Here is a 17270-nt window from a genome sequence, read left to right on the forward strand (position 1 = left end):
TGTTAGTACTTTACTGTAGAAAGGAGAGTTGGCGTGGTGGGGTGAACGACAACAGTCGTTCACCCCAGTAAAGCGAAGAAACATTGCTCCACTACGGGAACAAACGGTCGCATGATAACTGTGCTATGATGTCCTTACATTCCATTCCTGGCAAGTATATTTAAATCTTCTAGCAGGAGGTTAGTGAATGGCGTCAGGATCAAAAGCCCGGACATTTTTCAAGTGCGCTGCCTCTAGTAAAGGGGGCAAAATGCGCACACAGATGAATCAGTCCAATTTACGAGCCGAGATTCAGCAACACTCAAAACTACATAATACAATATTAACCAATGAAATTGCTACATTTGATTTGTCGTCAAACTGTCTTACGAATGCTCGACACAAGTGATTGACCATCCACGACTTACAGCAATTCGTACTCGAGTACGATTTATAGTCGTGCTCGATAAGTCGTACGAGTTATTGTGCTTTGCAGTTATTTTGCCGACCATTTTAGACGCTAAATATGGCAAAGCCTGCTCCTAAATATGTGTGAAAGAAGATACACGGCCTGCTAAAATTATGCATAAATCCACCTCCTCATATATATATCGACTTGGGAGGGCCTGTCAGCAGCCATGCATTGGCCCAGTACACCACCGTCCATGATCCCCAGCACATCCACCCTCTTATGCATAATTGCCGTGTGTGTAGGTGCTTGTGGATAAAAACCGACAGAATTGCAGACAATTGCACTTTTGAAAGTGCAATTGTGGCGCTTTTAGCGTAATTCTAGGCCTCCACCCATTTATGCACCTCGATTTATCGTAAATCTAGCAGGTGGTCGTAATAATACAGCAAATCTCGCCTCATATTGCCAAAATCATTGCAAAGCACAAATACAGCCAAAAAGTACAATATGTGTTATTATAATAAACCTGGCGAGATGTGCGCCTAAATACTTTTGTCCAATAAAAACAGAAACTACATAGTGATTATGTCCAATTAAAGCGAATATGTGGTCTACATTAAAGAGAAGTCGCACTGCCGCTCTGCTGGACATGGCGAGCCAGTCGGATCTCCAGCCTGGAGTCGAGGAGATAGCCGCATTCGTGGACGACAGCGTCTTCACTCAGTTGAGCGCGAAACTGGGGGACGCGAAGGAAGGCAACGAGGGAGCACTGGAGAAGAAGCCTCTTCGCATCGATAAGTATTTGAAAAAATATCGCGACGCGGGACTCCGGGTCTCTCAGAATAAATTTAAGGGATGCTTGGAGGTGAAGATTGGGATCGTATACGAGCACCCAGACGTGACGGTCGATCTTGCGGAAACCATTACGGCCAAGACGGTGAAAGACCTCCTGGCAAAGTTTGTCCCTGAAGCCCGCTCCGGCACGCCCAAGTTGGATGAAAATGAAATGGAGCGAATCGCGGAGGCGTTCACCAAGGGCCGGTACCTCGGCGAAGCCCACCTCGACCTCGCACAGTATCTGCGGGACTGCTGGAAGGCCTACACCCCCACAAAGTACAAGGCGCCATGTGTGGCGGTCGTGCAGAGTTCTGGCTTCGGCAAGAGTCGGATGGTGCGTGAGCTCGCGATTGAGGCTCAAAAGAGCGCCTTGAACATGAAAGTCCTGTACATGTGTGCCCGTGTGCACGAGTCGACGGGGTTTCCCAAGGCTACGAGCGAGCTTCGTGGTTGGCTGTTTCAAGAAGGCTCCAAAGTGGAAGACATCGCCAGTCGATTGAAGACAATTTACGTCTACGCGAACAAGCATTGGGCGGACGTTCAGAAGGAATGGCTGAAGCTGTTTACCGAACAGGCAGCGGACACCTCTGTAAAGGCGAAACTTTCGGATGAAACAGACACGCTGGAGGGGGATACCTCCACCGAGAAGAATCCAAATGGCAGAATCGTGGTTCTGGTGATCGATGAAGCGAGAAGTCTGCTGGCTGAGAAGGGAGGCAAGAAGAATGACTTCCGAATGTTGCGAAATGCTCTCAGATCCGTGAACAAAGATATCGGCCATCGTGGATGCATTTTCGGCGTGCTGATTGATACGAACTCCAGGATCTCGGACCTGGCGCCTCCGCTGTTGTTGGACCCATCATCTCGGCTTTTCGATGGAGAGTTGGCATCGTTTGCGCCAGTTGTGTTAGCTGAGACAATGGACGCACACTGGGATCAATACTGTGAAGAAAAACAAGCCGGCGAAGATGAAGAAATGAAAGAGGACATCCAAGATGTAGATGAAGAAATGAAAGAGGAAATACTAGATGCGGGAGCAGAAGATGAAGAAATGGAAGAGGAAACTCAGGTTGCGGTGGGAGCTGAAAAAGACGAAGAGAAGAAGAAACAGCAAGAACGTGCTAAGATAGCTATGTACAAGAGAATCGTTACCGGGGATGCGAGTCAAGCTTGGCACGCGTTGTGCCGCATGGGGCGTCCGATGTGGTACAGCACTTGCCCCAATCCTGCGGATAGAGAAGATGTGATCAATCTTGCGGCGAACAAGCTGCTACTGGGGATTCCCCCTTCGCAAAATGCGTACAACAAGGATACCATGTTTGGTGTCGCCTCCATGCTTTGCCGTCTGGGCGTGCGCCCGCATTCAACGTCGGCTCTGGCATCTCGGTCGACTGCCGACTTCATGGCGATTCTCGCGTATGTGAATTTCAAACGAGAGGGTTACGTCACCAGCTACGCTTCGGACCCAGTGCTCGCCTTAGGAGCGATGAAAGTGTGGTATGAACTGAAATATGGTCTGGCAAAGTATATCCTGCCGCAACTCAAGAACCTCCTTTTGGATGAAGCATTAGACACCGGTGGAGTTGGCGAAATTGGCGAGATGGTTGCTCGGATTTTGCTGCTTCTGGCGATGGACACGTGTGTGATGGGGGACAAAAGCTTTTCCCAGTGCTACCACACGATCGGGCAATTTGTACCGGTGCAGCAATTCTTGAAGGTGCTACAAGGCAAGAAAAAGCTGCCGATATATCTCGAGAGGATGATCAGCATGGAGAATTTGAGACCAGAATTCAACAAGTGGTGCTCGAAGTGGGATGGTTGGTACATGGGGTTCACCCACTTTGTGCAGTTGCAGCTTGAGCCGAATGAAGACACGCTTTGGTTTTTGCTGGGGCGTCAAGCTGCAGGTATTTTCCCCCGTAACCAGTATGGAGCCGATTTGTTGATCCCGATGTTTAAGAAGAGATCCAACAGCAGGCCAGTCGGTGGGGAGACAACGAGGGGTGAACAAGAGGAGCAGGAAGTGTTGATGATGTTGATTCAAGTGAAGAATCGTTCCCCAGTCGATGGTGGGTTTTCCAGGGCAGCGACGGAGAAACTATGCCCCTGGTTTGTGTTCGGAAAGAACAGTGATGGGAACTCGTCAGCGGGGAAATCTACTGATGAAATTGGTAGGGATCCGAAACCGCTGGGTTCCACGGATGTCCGTGATACCATTCGCATCTACATGAATGTGCGCGGTCGGAAGAGTGACGGCAAGTTCATCTATGCCACGACAATGAAAGACAATCTTCCGAAGTCCCCCAAGAAGAAAGACAACGCCTCTGAGGTGAAGGTGGAGAGTCGGACGATCAGGAGTCAGGCGAAGAAGCGGGCGAAGATCGAGAGCAATCCTGGCGTCTCAAGTGTGTCGAGTGTCTCGGAGGAGGAGCCTGTTTTCACGATCTGCCTCCGTTTGCTCAACAGGGTCACCTACCCGTTCCTGAGCGACGGCGTGGCTTCCATTCTATCAAACATGGTGGAGTCTCAGTATGACCCGCTGGGGCTTGTGGAGGGCGACCTGGACTATCGCGATGAAGATGAAAAACGGAACGAAGACGCTAGTTCGTATGCAAAGTTGTCGCTTACCGCGAAGCGCGACAAGTTGTTGCAGAACGCCCGTAAAGCACTAGCGTACGCGCCGGGTGACAAGGAAGAAGAGTGACGCTGAGAGTGACGTTGGTGGCAGTGGTGAGGGCCACTAGGCGATCAAGGTGGCGAGACGGAAACATCCAAGAAACGAGCACGTGAAAACCAAGAGGGTGAAGAAGCCGTCCCACTAAACGCGCCAAGTGATCCAACAAGACGCCCAAGCCCACACCGAGGCAGTAACAGTACGTGCCTGGTGCCTGCAGCAACTACCGGTAGTTTTAACTACCAACAATTTGTTTTACTTGAGAGTACGCAGCCACCTCCAGTACGCTTCACCTTGCAGTCTTACGGAAGTAGCACGTCTTTTGCTGTCTACGTCGTCTTTACTGCTCTACCTACTCGTCCTGCAGGAACGGGTATTATAGTCCGTGTACCCGCGCGCGTCGCCGAGGTAGAACGTGTCCGTGTCGTAGTCGTTCACGGGCTTGTTGAGTTGGAAGCGCCGCACCAGGTCCGGGTTCGAGATGAAGTGGCGGCCGATGGCCACGGCGTCGGCCGCGCCCTCCTCCACGATCTGCACGGCCGACTGCCGGTCGAAGCCCGACGCGGCGAGGAGCACGCCCTTGTACGTCTCGCGGAACTGCCGCGCCGAGCCCTTCTCGGGTGCCAGCGGGTCACGCACGTGGTAGCCACGCGGCTCGATCAGGTGCGCGTAGGCCAGGTCGTAGTTGTTGAGCCTGTTCAGCACGTACGTGTAGGTGGCGACGGGGTCCGAGTCCTTGTCGCCGAAGCTGCCGCCGAACGGGGACAGTCGGATGCCCACCTTGGACGAGTCCAGACTCTCGAGGATGGCCTCCAGTGCCTCGAACAGGAAGCGCGCGCGGTTCTCGACGCTGCCGCCGTACTGGTCGGCGCGGTCGTTGATGCCGTCGTGCAGGAACTGCTCCAGCAAGTAGCCGTTGGCGGCGTGCAGCTCGACGCCGTCGAAGCCCGCTTTGAGGGCGTTCTCCGCGGCCGTGCGGTAGTCCGACAACTGCAGGACCATCTTGCCGTGCACGGCCTTGGTCACGTGGCGCCAAGCCTCGATCTGCTGGGGCGCGAAGATGTCAGGGGAGCCCCAGGATCCGCGGCCCGTGGGCGTGATGTTGGTGGCCTCGGCGATGATGAGGCTGCCGGGCGTCGCGCTCTGCTTGTAGTACTCGACAACTGCAGGATTTCTCGACGTTTTCCTACTGCGTTTTTGACGCAATACGAACGATGTGAAAGTCGAGTATCGCAGCGATATATACGTTATGGACACCAGGGCCTCAGTTTTAGTTTTTCACACTATTAGAACGCCTAGGCGTTGTATTCGGATAGACCGCCTAGTAGGCGTTCTACTTTATTTCAATGCCTGGGCGTCTGGTACGGGGTAAGACGGTAGCAGGCATGCCCCCATTCTCGCCACCGCCGCCATGATACTACTGCCACTTTGCTGACTGTGTACTGCTGTGCTGCTTTGCAGGTGGACATATCCAGCGAGTTGGACTCCGACACTTTGGCTGCGTTCGTCGACGAGAGCGTATTCACTCAGTTGAGCGAGGAGCTTCGGAAGACGAAGAATGGCGACGATCAGCGAGAAATCTTCCTATGATGAATTATCTGAAACAATTTGTCGACCCCAGCAACCTCCGGGCTCCCAAAAAAACGATAGATAGCTTAACCCTATTGTTACCAGAATGATACATCAAGTATCTTTTTACTGGTGATGTAGTAGCAAGATAACTGAAACAGCAATTTTCTGAGCCACGGCAGTTTCCTCGCCGTTTATGACCAATCATACAGCTAAGAGGGATAGGTAAAACCCCACGCTATTGTGTCTTCTGTAGTATATCTATCAACACTATTGTGTCCCCAGGGGCACGGATGCGATCGTCGAGCACAACGCCAGCGGCAGCCGCACACAGGTCGCCGCCGGAAGTAGCGGCAGCAGTGCCGCCAGCGACATCGGCAGCAGGGTCTCGGACACGATGGAGGTGATCGTGGCCTTGGAGGACGCGGTCAGGGGCGTCTCCGCCGACATGGACACGGACACGGACGCGATGGCGGCGGGGGACTCGGGCAGCAAGCATAACGGCGGTCGCAGCGCCGTGTGTGCGCCGGCAACATCATGACCACGGACGCTTTGGGCGTGACCGTTGTCGTGCTGGAGGTGGTCGTGGGTGCCTCCACCGGCACGGAGGTTGGCAAGGATGTGACCGGTGACCAGACAGCGTGCGCAAATGCATCGACAGTGCGGAAGGAGACCGTTGTAGAGGTGCCAGCAGTACCGTCAGCGGCATCAACAGCATGACGTCCTTTGTAGAGATCGTGTCCGTACGGGAGGAGATCGGAGGCAACTTCGTCAGCATGGAGTCGGACGCAATGGTAGCGGGCGACTCGGGCAGCGAGGGCAGCGGCCGTGGCAGCGCCGTCAGCAGCATGACCTCAGATGTGGTGGTGGCGAACGTGGCCGTGCTGGATGTGGTCTGAGGCGTCTTCGCTGACATATACACAGTTGGGAGTTATTGTTCGGCTTGGAGGCGCGTGGAATTTCTAATTGCATCCTGTCGGATTATACGCAGCGGAGTGTGGTTAGCTTGCCGCTATGGTGCACCAGTGGTAAAGCAGTATGTTGTCAGCCACGAGCTAAATCTGCATTTACGGCATCAAGACTAGCGGGGGCAGATGGAATAGGTGTGACTTAGTGCAGTGAAGTATAAATGGTTAGTTGACTTTGACTATCTTGAAAAAATGATGTGAGGTTACGCCTTGGTGGCTGCGTTAGCCTTCTTTTGGTCTTGGCGGGCCTTCAGAAATGGACGGTTAGCTACATAAATTGGAGAGGTTCGTCGCAAGTTGCCGTCGACAGTGTACACTTGCTTCGGCAAGTAAAACAAATGGTATTTCTGCCAGCAAGTCCAAGTTTGCTGTTGGCACAGATGCTGCTTCGTAGGGTCAACAGGATATGTGCGCTTGCACAACGCAACTCGATGGGTCTCGCAGTAGTCGGTTTTCTCGGTAGGATCTCTGCCCTCGAACTTGCACACAGTGCATTTCCGCATTGAGCGACTCCTTCCCTGAAGCACCTCCGAGGACGCTCTTGCAACACACGTTTGTGCGTGATCGCCCGAAGCCTCGGATACATCTGTCGATGCCGCGGTTTGGGTCGTCATCGGCATTGTTGTCGTTGTCGGCTTCGCAGCATACATCATTCCATGTTCCCTATCCAGAGATTTCTTCCAGTCCCCATTGAACAGTTCTCGAACCAGTGATGCCACAAATGCGCGATGACTATCGCGGGCTCTTGACTCACCCCAATGCAAGTTGCCTTTTTTTTCAGATTCGGTCCAAAACTGAAGCAAGCGTCCGTTTCGACATCGTTTCGTCAGAGCGTGTGGGTGATGGCATGAGGTCACCATTGCCACACAAACGAACAGCACGACTAAGACTGCCGCTTCTGCGTCGTTAGCAAATGGATTGCATTGAGATCATACAGGAAACGTTTGTGTGGGCGCCGAGGGGCCGAGCCATACAGCTCTTGGCTTAGTAGTCGCCGCTCTGCAGCCAGTTCCGAACTCTTAGTTACAGCTCACTCGCTCGCCTGGTTCTGCGTGTCGTCGACTGGAATGCTCGACGGCGTTCGACGGAGTGGGAGCTCGAGCTGCTCGTCGCCCTCGAAGTCAAGCGGGGGGCTAATGATGAACGCGTCAAGAGTAGCATCGCTAATTGTTAGCAAAACGGTAGATCACTTCAACTTGATCGTATGTAACACGGATCAACGTACAGGAAGTCGGCGAACTCTTGGCCTGGCAGGTACTTGGCTGCGACGCGTCGACGCGCGTCCAGGTCGCTGCCGTGCATGACGAGCGCCTTCACTTTCTCCTTGGACGTCACCTGCTCGTCGTCCAGCCTCTGGAGTTGCAGCAGCCTTCGCAACACTCGTGCGCGGTAGAACACACGCGAGACTTGCGCCTCCACGAGCGGGCAACCATCGAGCGAAAGATGCCCGAGGAAGCGGAGACCAGCCAAGCAGTTGAGCTCGTTGATGTCCGTCACGCGGTTGTGCGCAAGCTCCAGCCGCTGTAGGCGGATGCAGTCCTGTTTGCAAAATATCAGCCACAGCACACAAGTGTTAGACTCCTGTTGGGTCATGCCACGATGCAACGCGTTCGAACCCCGAGACTCGACAGTGTCTGAAGCTGGTTGTGGGCCACATCCAGGTGTGTCAGTCGTGGGAGTAGAGCGACCCCCGAATCAATGTTTGTGAGCTGGTTGTGGCTCAACAACAGCGTCTCCAGCGCCTGGAGTCCTCTCGGTGCTTCTTCGCCAGCCACCAAGCCACGCATGGACGTCAAGCGGTTGTGAGAGAGGTCCAGCAGCCGCAAGAAGCGAAGCTGACTCACGCTCGATATCTCCTCAATTGCGTTGTGTGCCAAACGAAGCTCCAGCAGGAAGGGATGCGTTGTTGCCAGCTCATGTCGAGGCATGGACACGATGCGATTCTTGTCAAGTGTGGCTTTGCGCAGCAGCGATCCGATCCACCGAGCTCCATCCACCCAGGCGTTACCTGGACAGCACTTTGGCACCTCGAAGTCTAATACCTCCGTGAGATGGTTTTCAGCAGCGTCTAACGTCAAAAGCAACCGGATATTTTGCAGCGGCGCCAGCGACTGGAGCTCGTTTTGGTTGCACACCAAGTGCTTCGAACGGCAAAATGTGGAGAGGAGAAGAACGTCAATGGATCTATCAAGCTCCACAATAATTCATTATGGTCAAGACTGGGTTCTCGCACCTGAATATGGGGAAACTCACGAATCGCTTCGACGTCTGAAAGGTGTAAGCCAGTAAGCGTCGCGGTGGTGTATATGTGTGCTTGCGTGAACGGGTTGCGTCCCAAAACACTTAGGCGCTTGGTCACATGCTCTCGCTTGAGAGGGCCCGGTACACTGCTCTCGGCTGCGACGACCTCCTCGATCCCGTCATGCTTTACGTCTCCCTCGGCTTCATCTTGGGGCGAAAGCGTGGCATCCGTAGTCGACGTGTCTTCCTCCATTTTAGATCGAGAAGTTGAATGAAGCAACGGCGTTTCGCCTAGGTACAGTGCAGATCAAAACAGCAACTTCATGCAACCAAAGGAGCACACCGCGACCCACCAAACCAGCCAGCTCATTATTTAAAATGCTAACAACTGCGTGTGCTTCGACGTGGAGAAGCAAGCACACTACATACAAAATCGAAAGCTGTGGTGAGGACGAAACGAGTGAAATGATGGTCCACGTCGTGAAGGTAGCGAACCAAGCGCTTGGAAGGAGGAGGAGAGGAGGCGTAACAACGTCATGGCTCTTGTAGCTTGATTACAAACTGGCGCCGGGCGTGGACACGAGCACCGACACATCGCGACACGAGTGGTCTCCGTTATCAAACGGGCTCTTGGCCTCCATATCCAGCGCCTTCTTCTTCTGCTGCACCGCGTAGATGAATCCACCCGCAGCGATGCCGATCACGCACCCGCCAATCACGACAATGTACGTCAACGAGGAGGTGGTGTCATCAGAAGACTTGGTCGTCACCTGAACGGCACCACCCGAGCCACTCGAGTTGGTCGTCGTGGATGTGCCTGTCGTCTGCGTGGTAGTAGTGGAGTCTGTGACAACCTTCGTGGTCTTGGTGGCATCGCCAGCGCTCGCAACGCCGGCCTGACCAGCAGATCCTGCGCTGGCACTAGCGCTCGTGCCACTCAGCGTGAAGTTCTTGGAGTAATTCTCGCTCTGGACCTGGATTCCAGTGCTACCCCAAGCAGCTGAGGCCGAAGATGTAGCCGAACTCGACACCGACGCTTCCGTTGGCGTCGGCGTCGGAGTTGGCGTGGGGGTAGCCGTAGGTGCTGCTGTAGTGGGCGTCGGGGTCGCCGTAGTAGGCGTGGGCGTGGCCGTAGTGGGGGTCGGCGTGCTCGTTGCACTGCTCGTGCTGGTACCGCTGCCGCCGGGGCAGAAGGTCACCTCGAAGCTCGTACCCTCCGGACACGTGTGGGTCTTGGTGTCGTCGCTCGGGTACTGGTACGCGTCCGCGCATCCGTCCGCCTCGCACGTGAGCACCTTGCACGTGCCTTCTCCGACGTTGTCCTGCGGGGTGATCTGCATGGCCGTGTTGAAGCCGGTCTTGCCGGTCTGCGCTTGGCAGGCACTGAGGCTCGTGCAGCTTCCCGGGTCAGGAGGGATGATGCTGATGTCGTACCAGGGCGTGCCATCCGAGTCCACCGAGATCTCGGCCACTGCAAGGACAAGAGAGTCAGCACCAATATCCGGCGCGGTTCCGAAGCTCATCCGGATGAGACTTCAACTATGGTAAGAGAGACTTACGAGTGGCCTCGTCCGACACGCCGTTGCGGAACATTCCGACGAAGCCATTGGCCAGCGTGCGCGTGGTGGAGCTGCCCGAGGCGAGCGTGGTGGTGGCGCTGTTGTCGTACAGCGCGACGGACTCGGAGCAGCTGTTGGAGATGGTCACCGAGACCGACGCCTGCACGGCGGCCAGGTAGGCTGACAGGCCCGCAGCAGCCAGCGCGAAGCGGAGCATTGTCGCGTACAGGAGCTCTGTTGCGCGAGTACAGTATCGGCGACCTACAGTAGTGGGCTGGGGCGCGCGGTGGAGCAGGCTGATTGTCTCGGCAGAGGCGAGAAATGTAAAGTGAGCGCGCGTGACTCGCATGCTGGCGTTGTTGATCGCGGACAGCGCCGCCCATTGGTCCGGGGCCGTCGAGTGTTGGCCGCAAGCGTGCAGGACGTGCACCAGGTGGCGGCCGCCGCTGCTAGAGTGTCAACTGCAAAAGGCGAGCCAAGTGATAGGTGGGGAGTTCGGTGGAGACTGCGGCGACTCATTGGCTGCCGAAAGGGCGCGAGCCAATCAGAGCGCATCATTTCTGACTTCCCCTTGCCCTGAAGACGGAGGTGAGCCGGTCGTTCAGTCGCTGATACCGACCGCGTCAAGTTACACATGGTCGACCACTGCAACTTGGCGTGCGGCCGGCAAAGCTGGACAAGGTCAGCAGCGCCTCTGCACTTGGTGCAGTGGAGGTGGCGGAGCTGTGACTTGCGCTGCTGCCGCTGACTACAGTACTGAAAGAGAAAGAGAGAGCCGTAGGCATATTATTAAGGCAAGGAAGTCGACTGCGCGACGATCGGCGTGGCATGCGCCGCCTGAGATAATGACAAGGTAAAGTTGTAGCGGGGATAGCCCCGACGGACGGCGTCCGTCTCAACTTAAATTGTGTGGGTCGCCGCAGTCGCATGCTACAGGTAATAACAACGCAACAGGCGGAGGGGCACGAGCCCACTGAGCATTCTGTCCGAAGAAGAAGGAGGATAAGCGCTTTAATCGTCGACGATGGCTGACGCGGCAAATATGCTCGAGAACGTTACGCACTCCGCACTGAAATCGCCGTCGCTAGCTTAGACTGCAGGTGTCAGGCATTGCTCACGAAGGAGAGTTGGTTGAGTCGACGAGGTTTCACACGCTCACACAAGCTCTGCGAGGTTGTAAGCTGGTACTGTACTTCAAGAACGCAATCAACGTCTAAACGCCACCACTCTCCTCTGCAACCATGGCGAGCAACCACCGTCGTCAGAATCACCACCGTGCATCTGTACCACATCAAATATCTAGAACTACAAAATTTGTAATTCCAGATCGTGGACTCCCACTAAGTACGACACCTTGACACACGCCGCCAGCCATTATTACCCCACGTATCATCATGGCCAGCTCCGCCCCCACGTCCACGGGCCTCGAGAGCCCCGAGGCGCTCGCGCGCCTGAACGCCACCATCATGGGCGAGCGCAACCCGCGCGGCATCCCGTCCGCCGTCTTCGTGGTGCGTCTAACTGTCCAGAACTAAGCGTCAAAAAGGGTGCTAACAGCTTGCATTTTCGACATTGCAGGACTCGGTGGAGGCCTTCATGGACGCGTGCGGCGTCAAAAACATCGAGCCGCTCGTGGGCGCGCTGCAGCAGATGTACAGCAAGTACAAGTTCATGGAGACGAGTCTGCAGAAGAACCGCGAGACGTTCAAGCGCAAGATCCCGGACACGCAGAAGGACCTGGACATGGTGCGGCACCTGATCGCCAAGCGCGACGAGGGCGAGACGCTGCAGACGCAGTTCAATCTGGCCGACAACGTGTACGCCAAGGCGGCGGTGGACTGCTCCGTGGGCAAGGTCTGCATCTGGCTGGGCGCGCAGGTCATGGTCGAGTACCCGTACGAAGACGCCCAGGATCTGCTGGAGAAGAACGTGGCTTCGGCCACAGAGAAGCTGGTGAGCTGAGCTATTGAATGAGGGCTGTGTGGGTGCTGGGAGTGGGGTTTTGACGAAGTTGTGCTGGGTTTCGTGTGTGTGTGTGTGTCAATCTTAGGGCCAAATTGAGGAGGATCTGTCGTTCCTGCGCGACCAGATCATCACCACCGAGGTCAACATCGCGCGCATATTTAACCACGACGTGCGTCGCCGCCGCCAGGAGAAGGACGACAAGCTGGTTGCGGAGCTCGAGGCCAAGTGAGGAGCAGCATAGGTGTTGCCATCTGTGACGTCGCGACGTCTCTAGCTGCAGCGAGTAGCTCGACCGGTAGCCGTTTGCAAAAGCACGTATGGTGTTCCCTTGATGCTCACTGTTCTTGTTGTTATTTAAAGGAGAATGTGTGGTTGGTGCTATAGGTGCTCTTGTCGCTTACTGCATTGTTGTGGAACTGCACTCGAGGGGCTGAACCTGCGCCGTCCGTGTCTTGTTCAGTCAGGGCTGTAATGACCCTGCAGACAATGCTAAACAGCCTTCGCCTCGGAGAGTTCCTAAGCCATCACGATGGCAGTGGGTGGCCTACAATTCAAGGGGTTGCTGCCCTGGGGAACATCAAGTCTTGAAGGAACTTTATTGTTCGTCAATGCGTGTCGGTGGCTTCCTACAGCCGCTTACGCGAAGAGCTGGCGCACGCATTCTGTCTCGCAAACTTTGAATCCTTCGTCCGAAGCCTCCAGGTAGGGGTGGGCCTCCTTGGCGCTGAGGCGAGCCATGATCTCATCGATTTCCGCCTTGGTCTGCACGAGGAGAAGCGTTTCGCCGTGCGGTGGGCTGCAAGCGGCGCCGTGCCATCAACGATTTCTTTCTGGCCGTTGTGCGGGTGGCTGGCCACCCCAGCGAGTTGATGCGCTTAACGAACGCGTTGAGCGCGCCGAAGTCCCAGCTGATGCCTCACCGCTCATCATGGCGTCAGGGGAGTCGTTGTCGGCTATATTCATGGTGGCGGGACGGGTGTGCTGCGCTCGACGGCGAAAATCGAAGACAGAGAGCGGCGGCAATCCAGCGACAATCACTCTTGCCAACTTCAACTTGCAATCATCGCAGCGCACGGCAAGTTGAAGTTGCCTTGGACAGCAATGCACATGGAGGAGATTTCTTCCCGGCGCTTAGTGCTCTGTTTCAGACCGCATATTTAGATCCTCACCAGACAGCAGCAAGCGTCTCTTGGCAATGAATGAAGAGCAGACGCCCGACCAAGCTACGGTGGAGACTGGATGGGAAGTGCGGCAGGACGACACCAGCGGCCAGGCGTACTACTGGAACTCCATCACAGGAGAGACGTCATGGGAACCCCCACCGCATCTCGTTGGTGCTGTCGAAGAGTTTGCCGGTGCGAGTGAGATCATCCCTCCGTGGACTCAGGCTTATGACGATAGCGGCCGAGTTTACTATCTCAACACGGGAACGATGGAGACTCGGTGGACGCCACCGCCAACTGCTGGCGAACAGCTCGGAGAAGGTGAAGCCGCAACAAACTCGGACGTGTTAGAGATGACTGGAGGTCGAGGAAGAAGACCATCGACCGCGGAGCAAATGGACGAGCTAAATCGATTGCTCAGTGGCGAAGGGGAGGATGGAGACGAAGAGGAGGAGCCCCCAGAAGGCGAAGACAATGCAGCTGATCTTGGTGTTGAGAGTGAAGTGCCCTCTCCAGCAGCGAGTGAAATTCCAGCAGACATGGAGAAGGATGGCGAGGCGTGTCCGTGGATGATGCTCGTCAATGAAGACGATGGGGTGCCCTACTACTACAATCACATCACTGGCGAATGTCTGTGGGACCCTCCAGAGGAATTCCTACGCTACCATCAAGAGCAGCAGCAAGAACTAGAACAAGCTGGAGAGAATGATGAAGCGGCTAAAAGTGTAATTGATAGCAATATAGAAGACGCTCAAGCACAACAAGTGAGCACTGAACCCAGAAGTAAAGCAGGATCGAGGGCGGATAGTGCTCGCCCGGGAAGTGGGGCGATGCAAGTTGAGATCACTCCTGAGTTCGAAGAAAAGGTCCGGCAAGCTATTGCGGCTGCCTCCAACACACCCGTGGGGTCCAGCAGACTCGTGCTTGTTCGCACGCCAACACAGCAGCAGCTCGGACCACGCTCAGGTCGCTCAGCACGTGACAGTGCATCAGCTCGAAGCATTCCGAATTCAAGACGTCCTCGAAGTGGGGCTTCTCGTCCGTCGTCTGCAAAAAGCCGACCTCGGACTCCGGGTGGAGGTGCAGCTTCGTCGAGGATCGATCCAATTCCAGCATTAGAAGAGCTACCCCTCACACCTCAAGAGGAAGCCCCGGCCGAAGACTGTTCTCAATATGACCTTGTGGTGGCCTCAGGGGAGGAAGCCCCTCTAGAAGATACGAGCAAGACCAATCTCGTGATGATGGTTCAGCAATGGAAAATGACAGGAGAGAGCGATTACGAGCTGCCGACTGCAGTGGGGGAAGCTGCTGAAGACACAGGGGAAGGTGACAGCGGAGCTCTAATGGCCGAGAGCGTATTCTACGAAGATGGGGCTAATGACCAAATTGAGGCAGTAGAGGCGGAAGTTGGATGGGACAACGAAGCCGAAAGTTACCTGGATGAATCATTAGCGGCGGTGGAAGGCCCCTTTGACAATGGGCCCAACAGCCCCCTTGAGCCAATGGATGCCGAAGCTCCCTCCTTGGACGATGAGGTCGACGGCCGCTTTGAAGTAGCGGAGGTTTCCGCGGCTGAACTCCAAGTTTTGAGTGACACAACGGAGGAGGTCAACGTAGCCGCTGACATGATACCCGCAGAACTTATCGATGAGGATCCTCAGAAGATGGACGCCCCACTCGGTATTGAGCTTGCTGCACTGACGCTTCAATGCATGGCACGGTGCTTCATCGCGCGACAGAGAGTTAAACGTAGACGCGAAGAGCAACACCACGTGCCCCTACCTGACACGCTTACACCAGTTCTTCTGGAGACAAGTATGGATGGTGTAGCTATCGGTCCATTGTCAAAGGAGGAAGATGAAAGAGCGGAAGTACCTACTCAAGCAAAAGAGATGGAAACTCCTCAGGAGGTTGATCCGAGTCCACCTGAATCAGGAGAAACGCTGTGCAACGTTGATAGTTCACCAACGCTGCCTCCTTTGGTCACTGATGTAGAGGAGCCTCCTCTTCCTACGCTTTCGAGCCACATTAGCGATCTCGAAGTGCCTGTTGAGCTTCAATCAAGTGCTCGCTCTGCTTTGAAGCCCGCGCAAAGCAGTAGAAACATCACAGCTAGTATTCCAACTCAAGAGCAGCGTCCACCCCGGGACATATCGACGCGATTGCCTTCCGTGCTGGATGTGTCGACGTACTTCCCGCCACGACGCGGCCAGCCACCTTCTCGAACTCCAGCAGGCAGTTCAACAGCTTTAATGGAGCCCGTGGCTATCACCCGGAAGAAGGTGGAGCTTGAATCACCACCTCGACCCCGCCGGTCCTCCAACCAAGAAGCGGAAAAAATACAAGCGGAGTTGGAGGCTCGATGGAGAGAAGAAGAATGCGTTAAACGTGCCCAAGTCGTCGAGTACCAGCGCATTTGGACAGAAAGCAGGGAGGCATTCGCAGCGGAAAAGCAACGCCTGCTAGCCGAAAAACTGGAGCGAGACAATCAACGCGACCACGAGATCGCGGAGGAGAAGCGTGCGAGGCTCCAGGCTCAAGGAGAACGAGACGCCAAACGTTCACGCTCACGCAACAGCATGCCAGACAATGAAGAGGATCGACTGGTGTGGCACCACCTGAAGGTCCAGGGCCGTCCAACCGAGCAGAGCGTGACGCAGTTCCGCGATTCACTAGCCCAATCACTCGATCCCGCGCTATTCCCTGACAAAATGTGCGCTGAACGAGCTCGAGAACTCCATGAGCGTATCGACCGTCTACGTCGCGCGAGTTGGGCGCTGGACTCGCAGCTGGAGTCCGTTGAGCTCCGCCTGCTCTCCGAGTCACGCCCGCTCACGAGTCTCCAACGCCCGTTGCAAGCGAAATACGCCGCCAAGCTCCGTCGCCGTCTCGAAGACATGATCAACATGGTGCAGTCCTGGCAGCGCGTGCTTGACGAGTGGGAAACCAGCAAGGAGAACGGTTCTACCAGCGCGTACTGGAATGCCATCAAGTCACGCTACGATCCGTCCTCAGCCACCTTCTCGGATGACGAAACCCGACGCCACTACGTGTTGAACGCTTGGCGTGGAGCTGCCGGTGGCGACTCATTACTGCACGTAGCAGCGTGGAACGGCTGGGAGGAGCACGTTCGTCTGCTCATTGACGAAGGTGCAGACGTCAATTTGATCGACTGCAGTGCGAGTCGCCGGACGCCACTGCACGAAGCCTGTCGAGCTGGTCACGGTCGAGTCGTGGAGCTGCTGCTTCGGTCCGGGGCTCGATTGAACGCGTTAGACGTCAGTGGAGAATCCCCACTGCACGTAGCGTGTCGAGGAGGCTGGACTCGCGTTGTGCGCATCTTGCTCATGGCTGCTAACGATCTTGGAGACGACGGAGAGCAGCCGTCGCTAACACTGGAGGACTTCTTCAACCTTCGCAACGGCAAAGGACGACGCGCGATGGAGATGGCGACGCTGTCATCGCTCGTGGAGGAGCTGGAGAGTGAGTGGCTTGCATGGTAGTGGATACTACCTAGTATTTGACTGACTGTTGTATGTGTGTCTTTAGGTTACGACTACCAACTGAATGGAGCTCAGCAGCATAACGGAGCGAAGCACAAACACCTCAGGGCTTGAAAGGGGCTTAGATGAAGAGCTGACGCAGGCCACAGGGCGGCGCACGGTTCGCCTCAAACATGACGTGGCTGCCGTCCACGAACTCGCGGAGGAAGAACTTGGCGATGGAGCCAGCGTCCGATGCGGCTGCCTGGAGGAACGGATGCACCCCCATGGCGCTGAGGTGCGACGTGATGTTGCTGCTCTGGGCCGTGTCCTGGGCGATCAATATGATCTTACCGAGCCGGTAAGTGGCCAAGAGGTCCAGGTGTGCGACGATGTCCACCATGAGGGAGTCGCCCGTTAT

General features: G+C 55.5%; 8 protein-coding genes across 8 annotated transcripts; 4 read left to right on the forward strand and 4 right to left on the reverse strand.

Moving 5' to 3' along the window:
• Positions 1-1040: 1040 nt before the first annotated feature.
• On the forward strand, positions 1041-3932 carry PHYSODRAFT_475269 (hypothetical protein; the record flags this gene model as incomplete). Its single annotated transcript, XM_009515763.1, has 4 exons — positions 1041-2225; positions 2340-3209; positions 3249-3526; positions 3617-3932. 4 exons carry the CDS (start codon positions 1041-1043, stop codon positions 3930-3932), a joined length of 2649 nt encoding a protein of 882 aa, XP_009514058.1.
• Positions 3933-4250: 318 nt separating this feature from the next.
• PHYSODRAFT_477538 (hypothetical protein) lies at positions 4251-5060 on the reverse strand (the record flags this gene model as incomplete). The annotated part of the gene is made up of 1 exon (XM_009515764.1): positions 4251-5060. A coding segment is annotated over one exon (810 nt), but the record flags the coding sequence as incomplete, so codon positions are not given.
• Positions 5061-5667: 607 nt separating this feature from the next.
• PHYSODRAFT_255262 (hypothetical protein) lies at positions 5668-6370 on the forward strand (the record flags this gene model as incomplete). Its single annotated transcript, XM_009515765.1, has 4 exons — positions 5668-5696; positions 5757-5988; positions 6051-6112; positions 6154-6370. The coding sequence occupies 4 exons, from the start codon at positions 5668-5670 to the stop codon at positions 6368-6370; spliced, it is 540 nt and encodes a 179-aa protein (XP_009514060.1).
• A 1099-nt stretch (positions 6371-7469) lies between these two features.
• On the reverse strand, positions 7470-8933 carry PHYSODRAFT_473469 (hypothetical protein; the record flags this gene model as incomplete). The annotated part of the gene is made up of 4 exons (XM_009515766.1): positions 7470-7572; positions 7665-7978; positions 8056-8580; positions 8673-8933. 4 exons carry the CDS (start codon positions 8931-8933, stop codon positions 7470-7472), a joined length of 1203 nt encoding a protein of 400 aa, XP_009514061.1.
• Positions 8934-9234: 301 nt separating this feature from the next.
• On the reverse strand, positions 9235-10456 carry PHYSODRAFT_467264 (hypothetical protein; the record flags this gene model as incomplete). Its single annotated transcript, XM_009515767.1, has 2 exons — positions 9235-10151; positions 10240-10456. The coding sequence occupies 2 exons, from the start codon at positions 10454-10456 to the stop codon at positions 9235-9237; spliced, it is 1134 nt and encodes a 377-aa protein (XP_009514062.1).
• A 1177-nt stretch (positions 10457-11633) lies between these two features.
• PHYSODRAFT_320679 (hypothetical protein) lies at positions 11634-12433 on the forward strand (the record flags this gene model as incomplete). Its single annotated transcript, XM_009515768.1, has 3 exons — positions 11634-11750; positions 11818-12192; positions 12290-12433. The coding sequence occupies 3 exons, from the start codon at positions 11634-11636 to the stop codon at positions 12431-12433; spliced, it is 636 nt and encodes a 211-aa protein (XP_009514063.1).
• A 723-nt stretch (positions 12434-13156) lies between these two features.
• Positions 13157-13696, forward strand: PHYSODRAFT_353346 (hypothetical protein; the record flags this gene model as incomplete). The annotated part of the gene is made up of 1 exon (XM_009515769.1): positions 13157-13696. A coding segment is annotated over exon 1 (297 nt), but the record flags the coding sequence as incomplete, so codon positions are not given.
• Positions 13697-16991: 3295 nt separating this feature from the next.
• PHYSODRAFT_320682 (hypothetical protein) lies at positions 16992-17252 on the reverse strand (the record flags this gene model as incomplete). The annotated part of the gene is made up of 2 exons (XM_009515770.1): positions 16992-17180; positions 17241-17252. 2 exons carry the CDS (start codon positions 17250-17252, stop codon positions 16992-16994), a joined length of 201 nt encoding a protein of 66 aa, XP_009514065.1.
• Between the last annotated feature and the right edge of the window lie 18 nt (positions 17253-17270).

Source organism: Phytophthora sojae (genome assembly GCF_000149755.1).
Source record: "Phytophthora sojae unplaced genomic scaffold PHYSOscaffold_1, whole genome shotgun sequence".
NCBI classification, from domain to species: domain Eukaryota; phylum Oomycota; class Peronosporomycetes; order Peronosporales; family Peronosporaceae; genus Phytophthora; species Phytophthora sojae.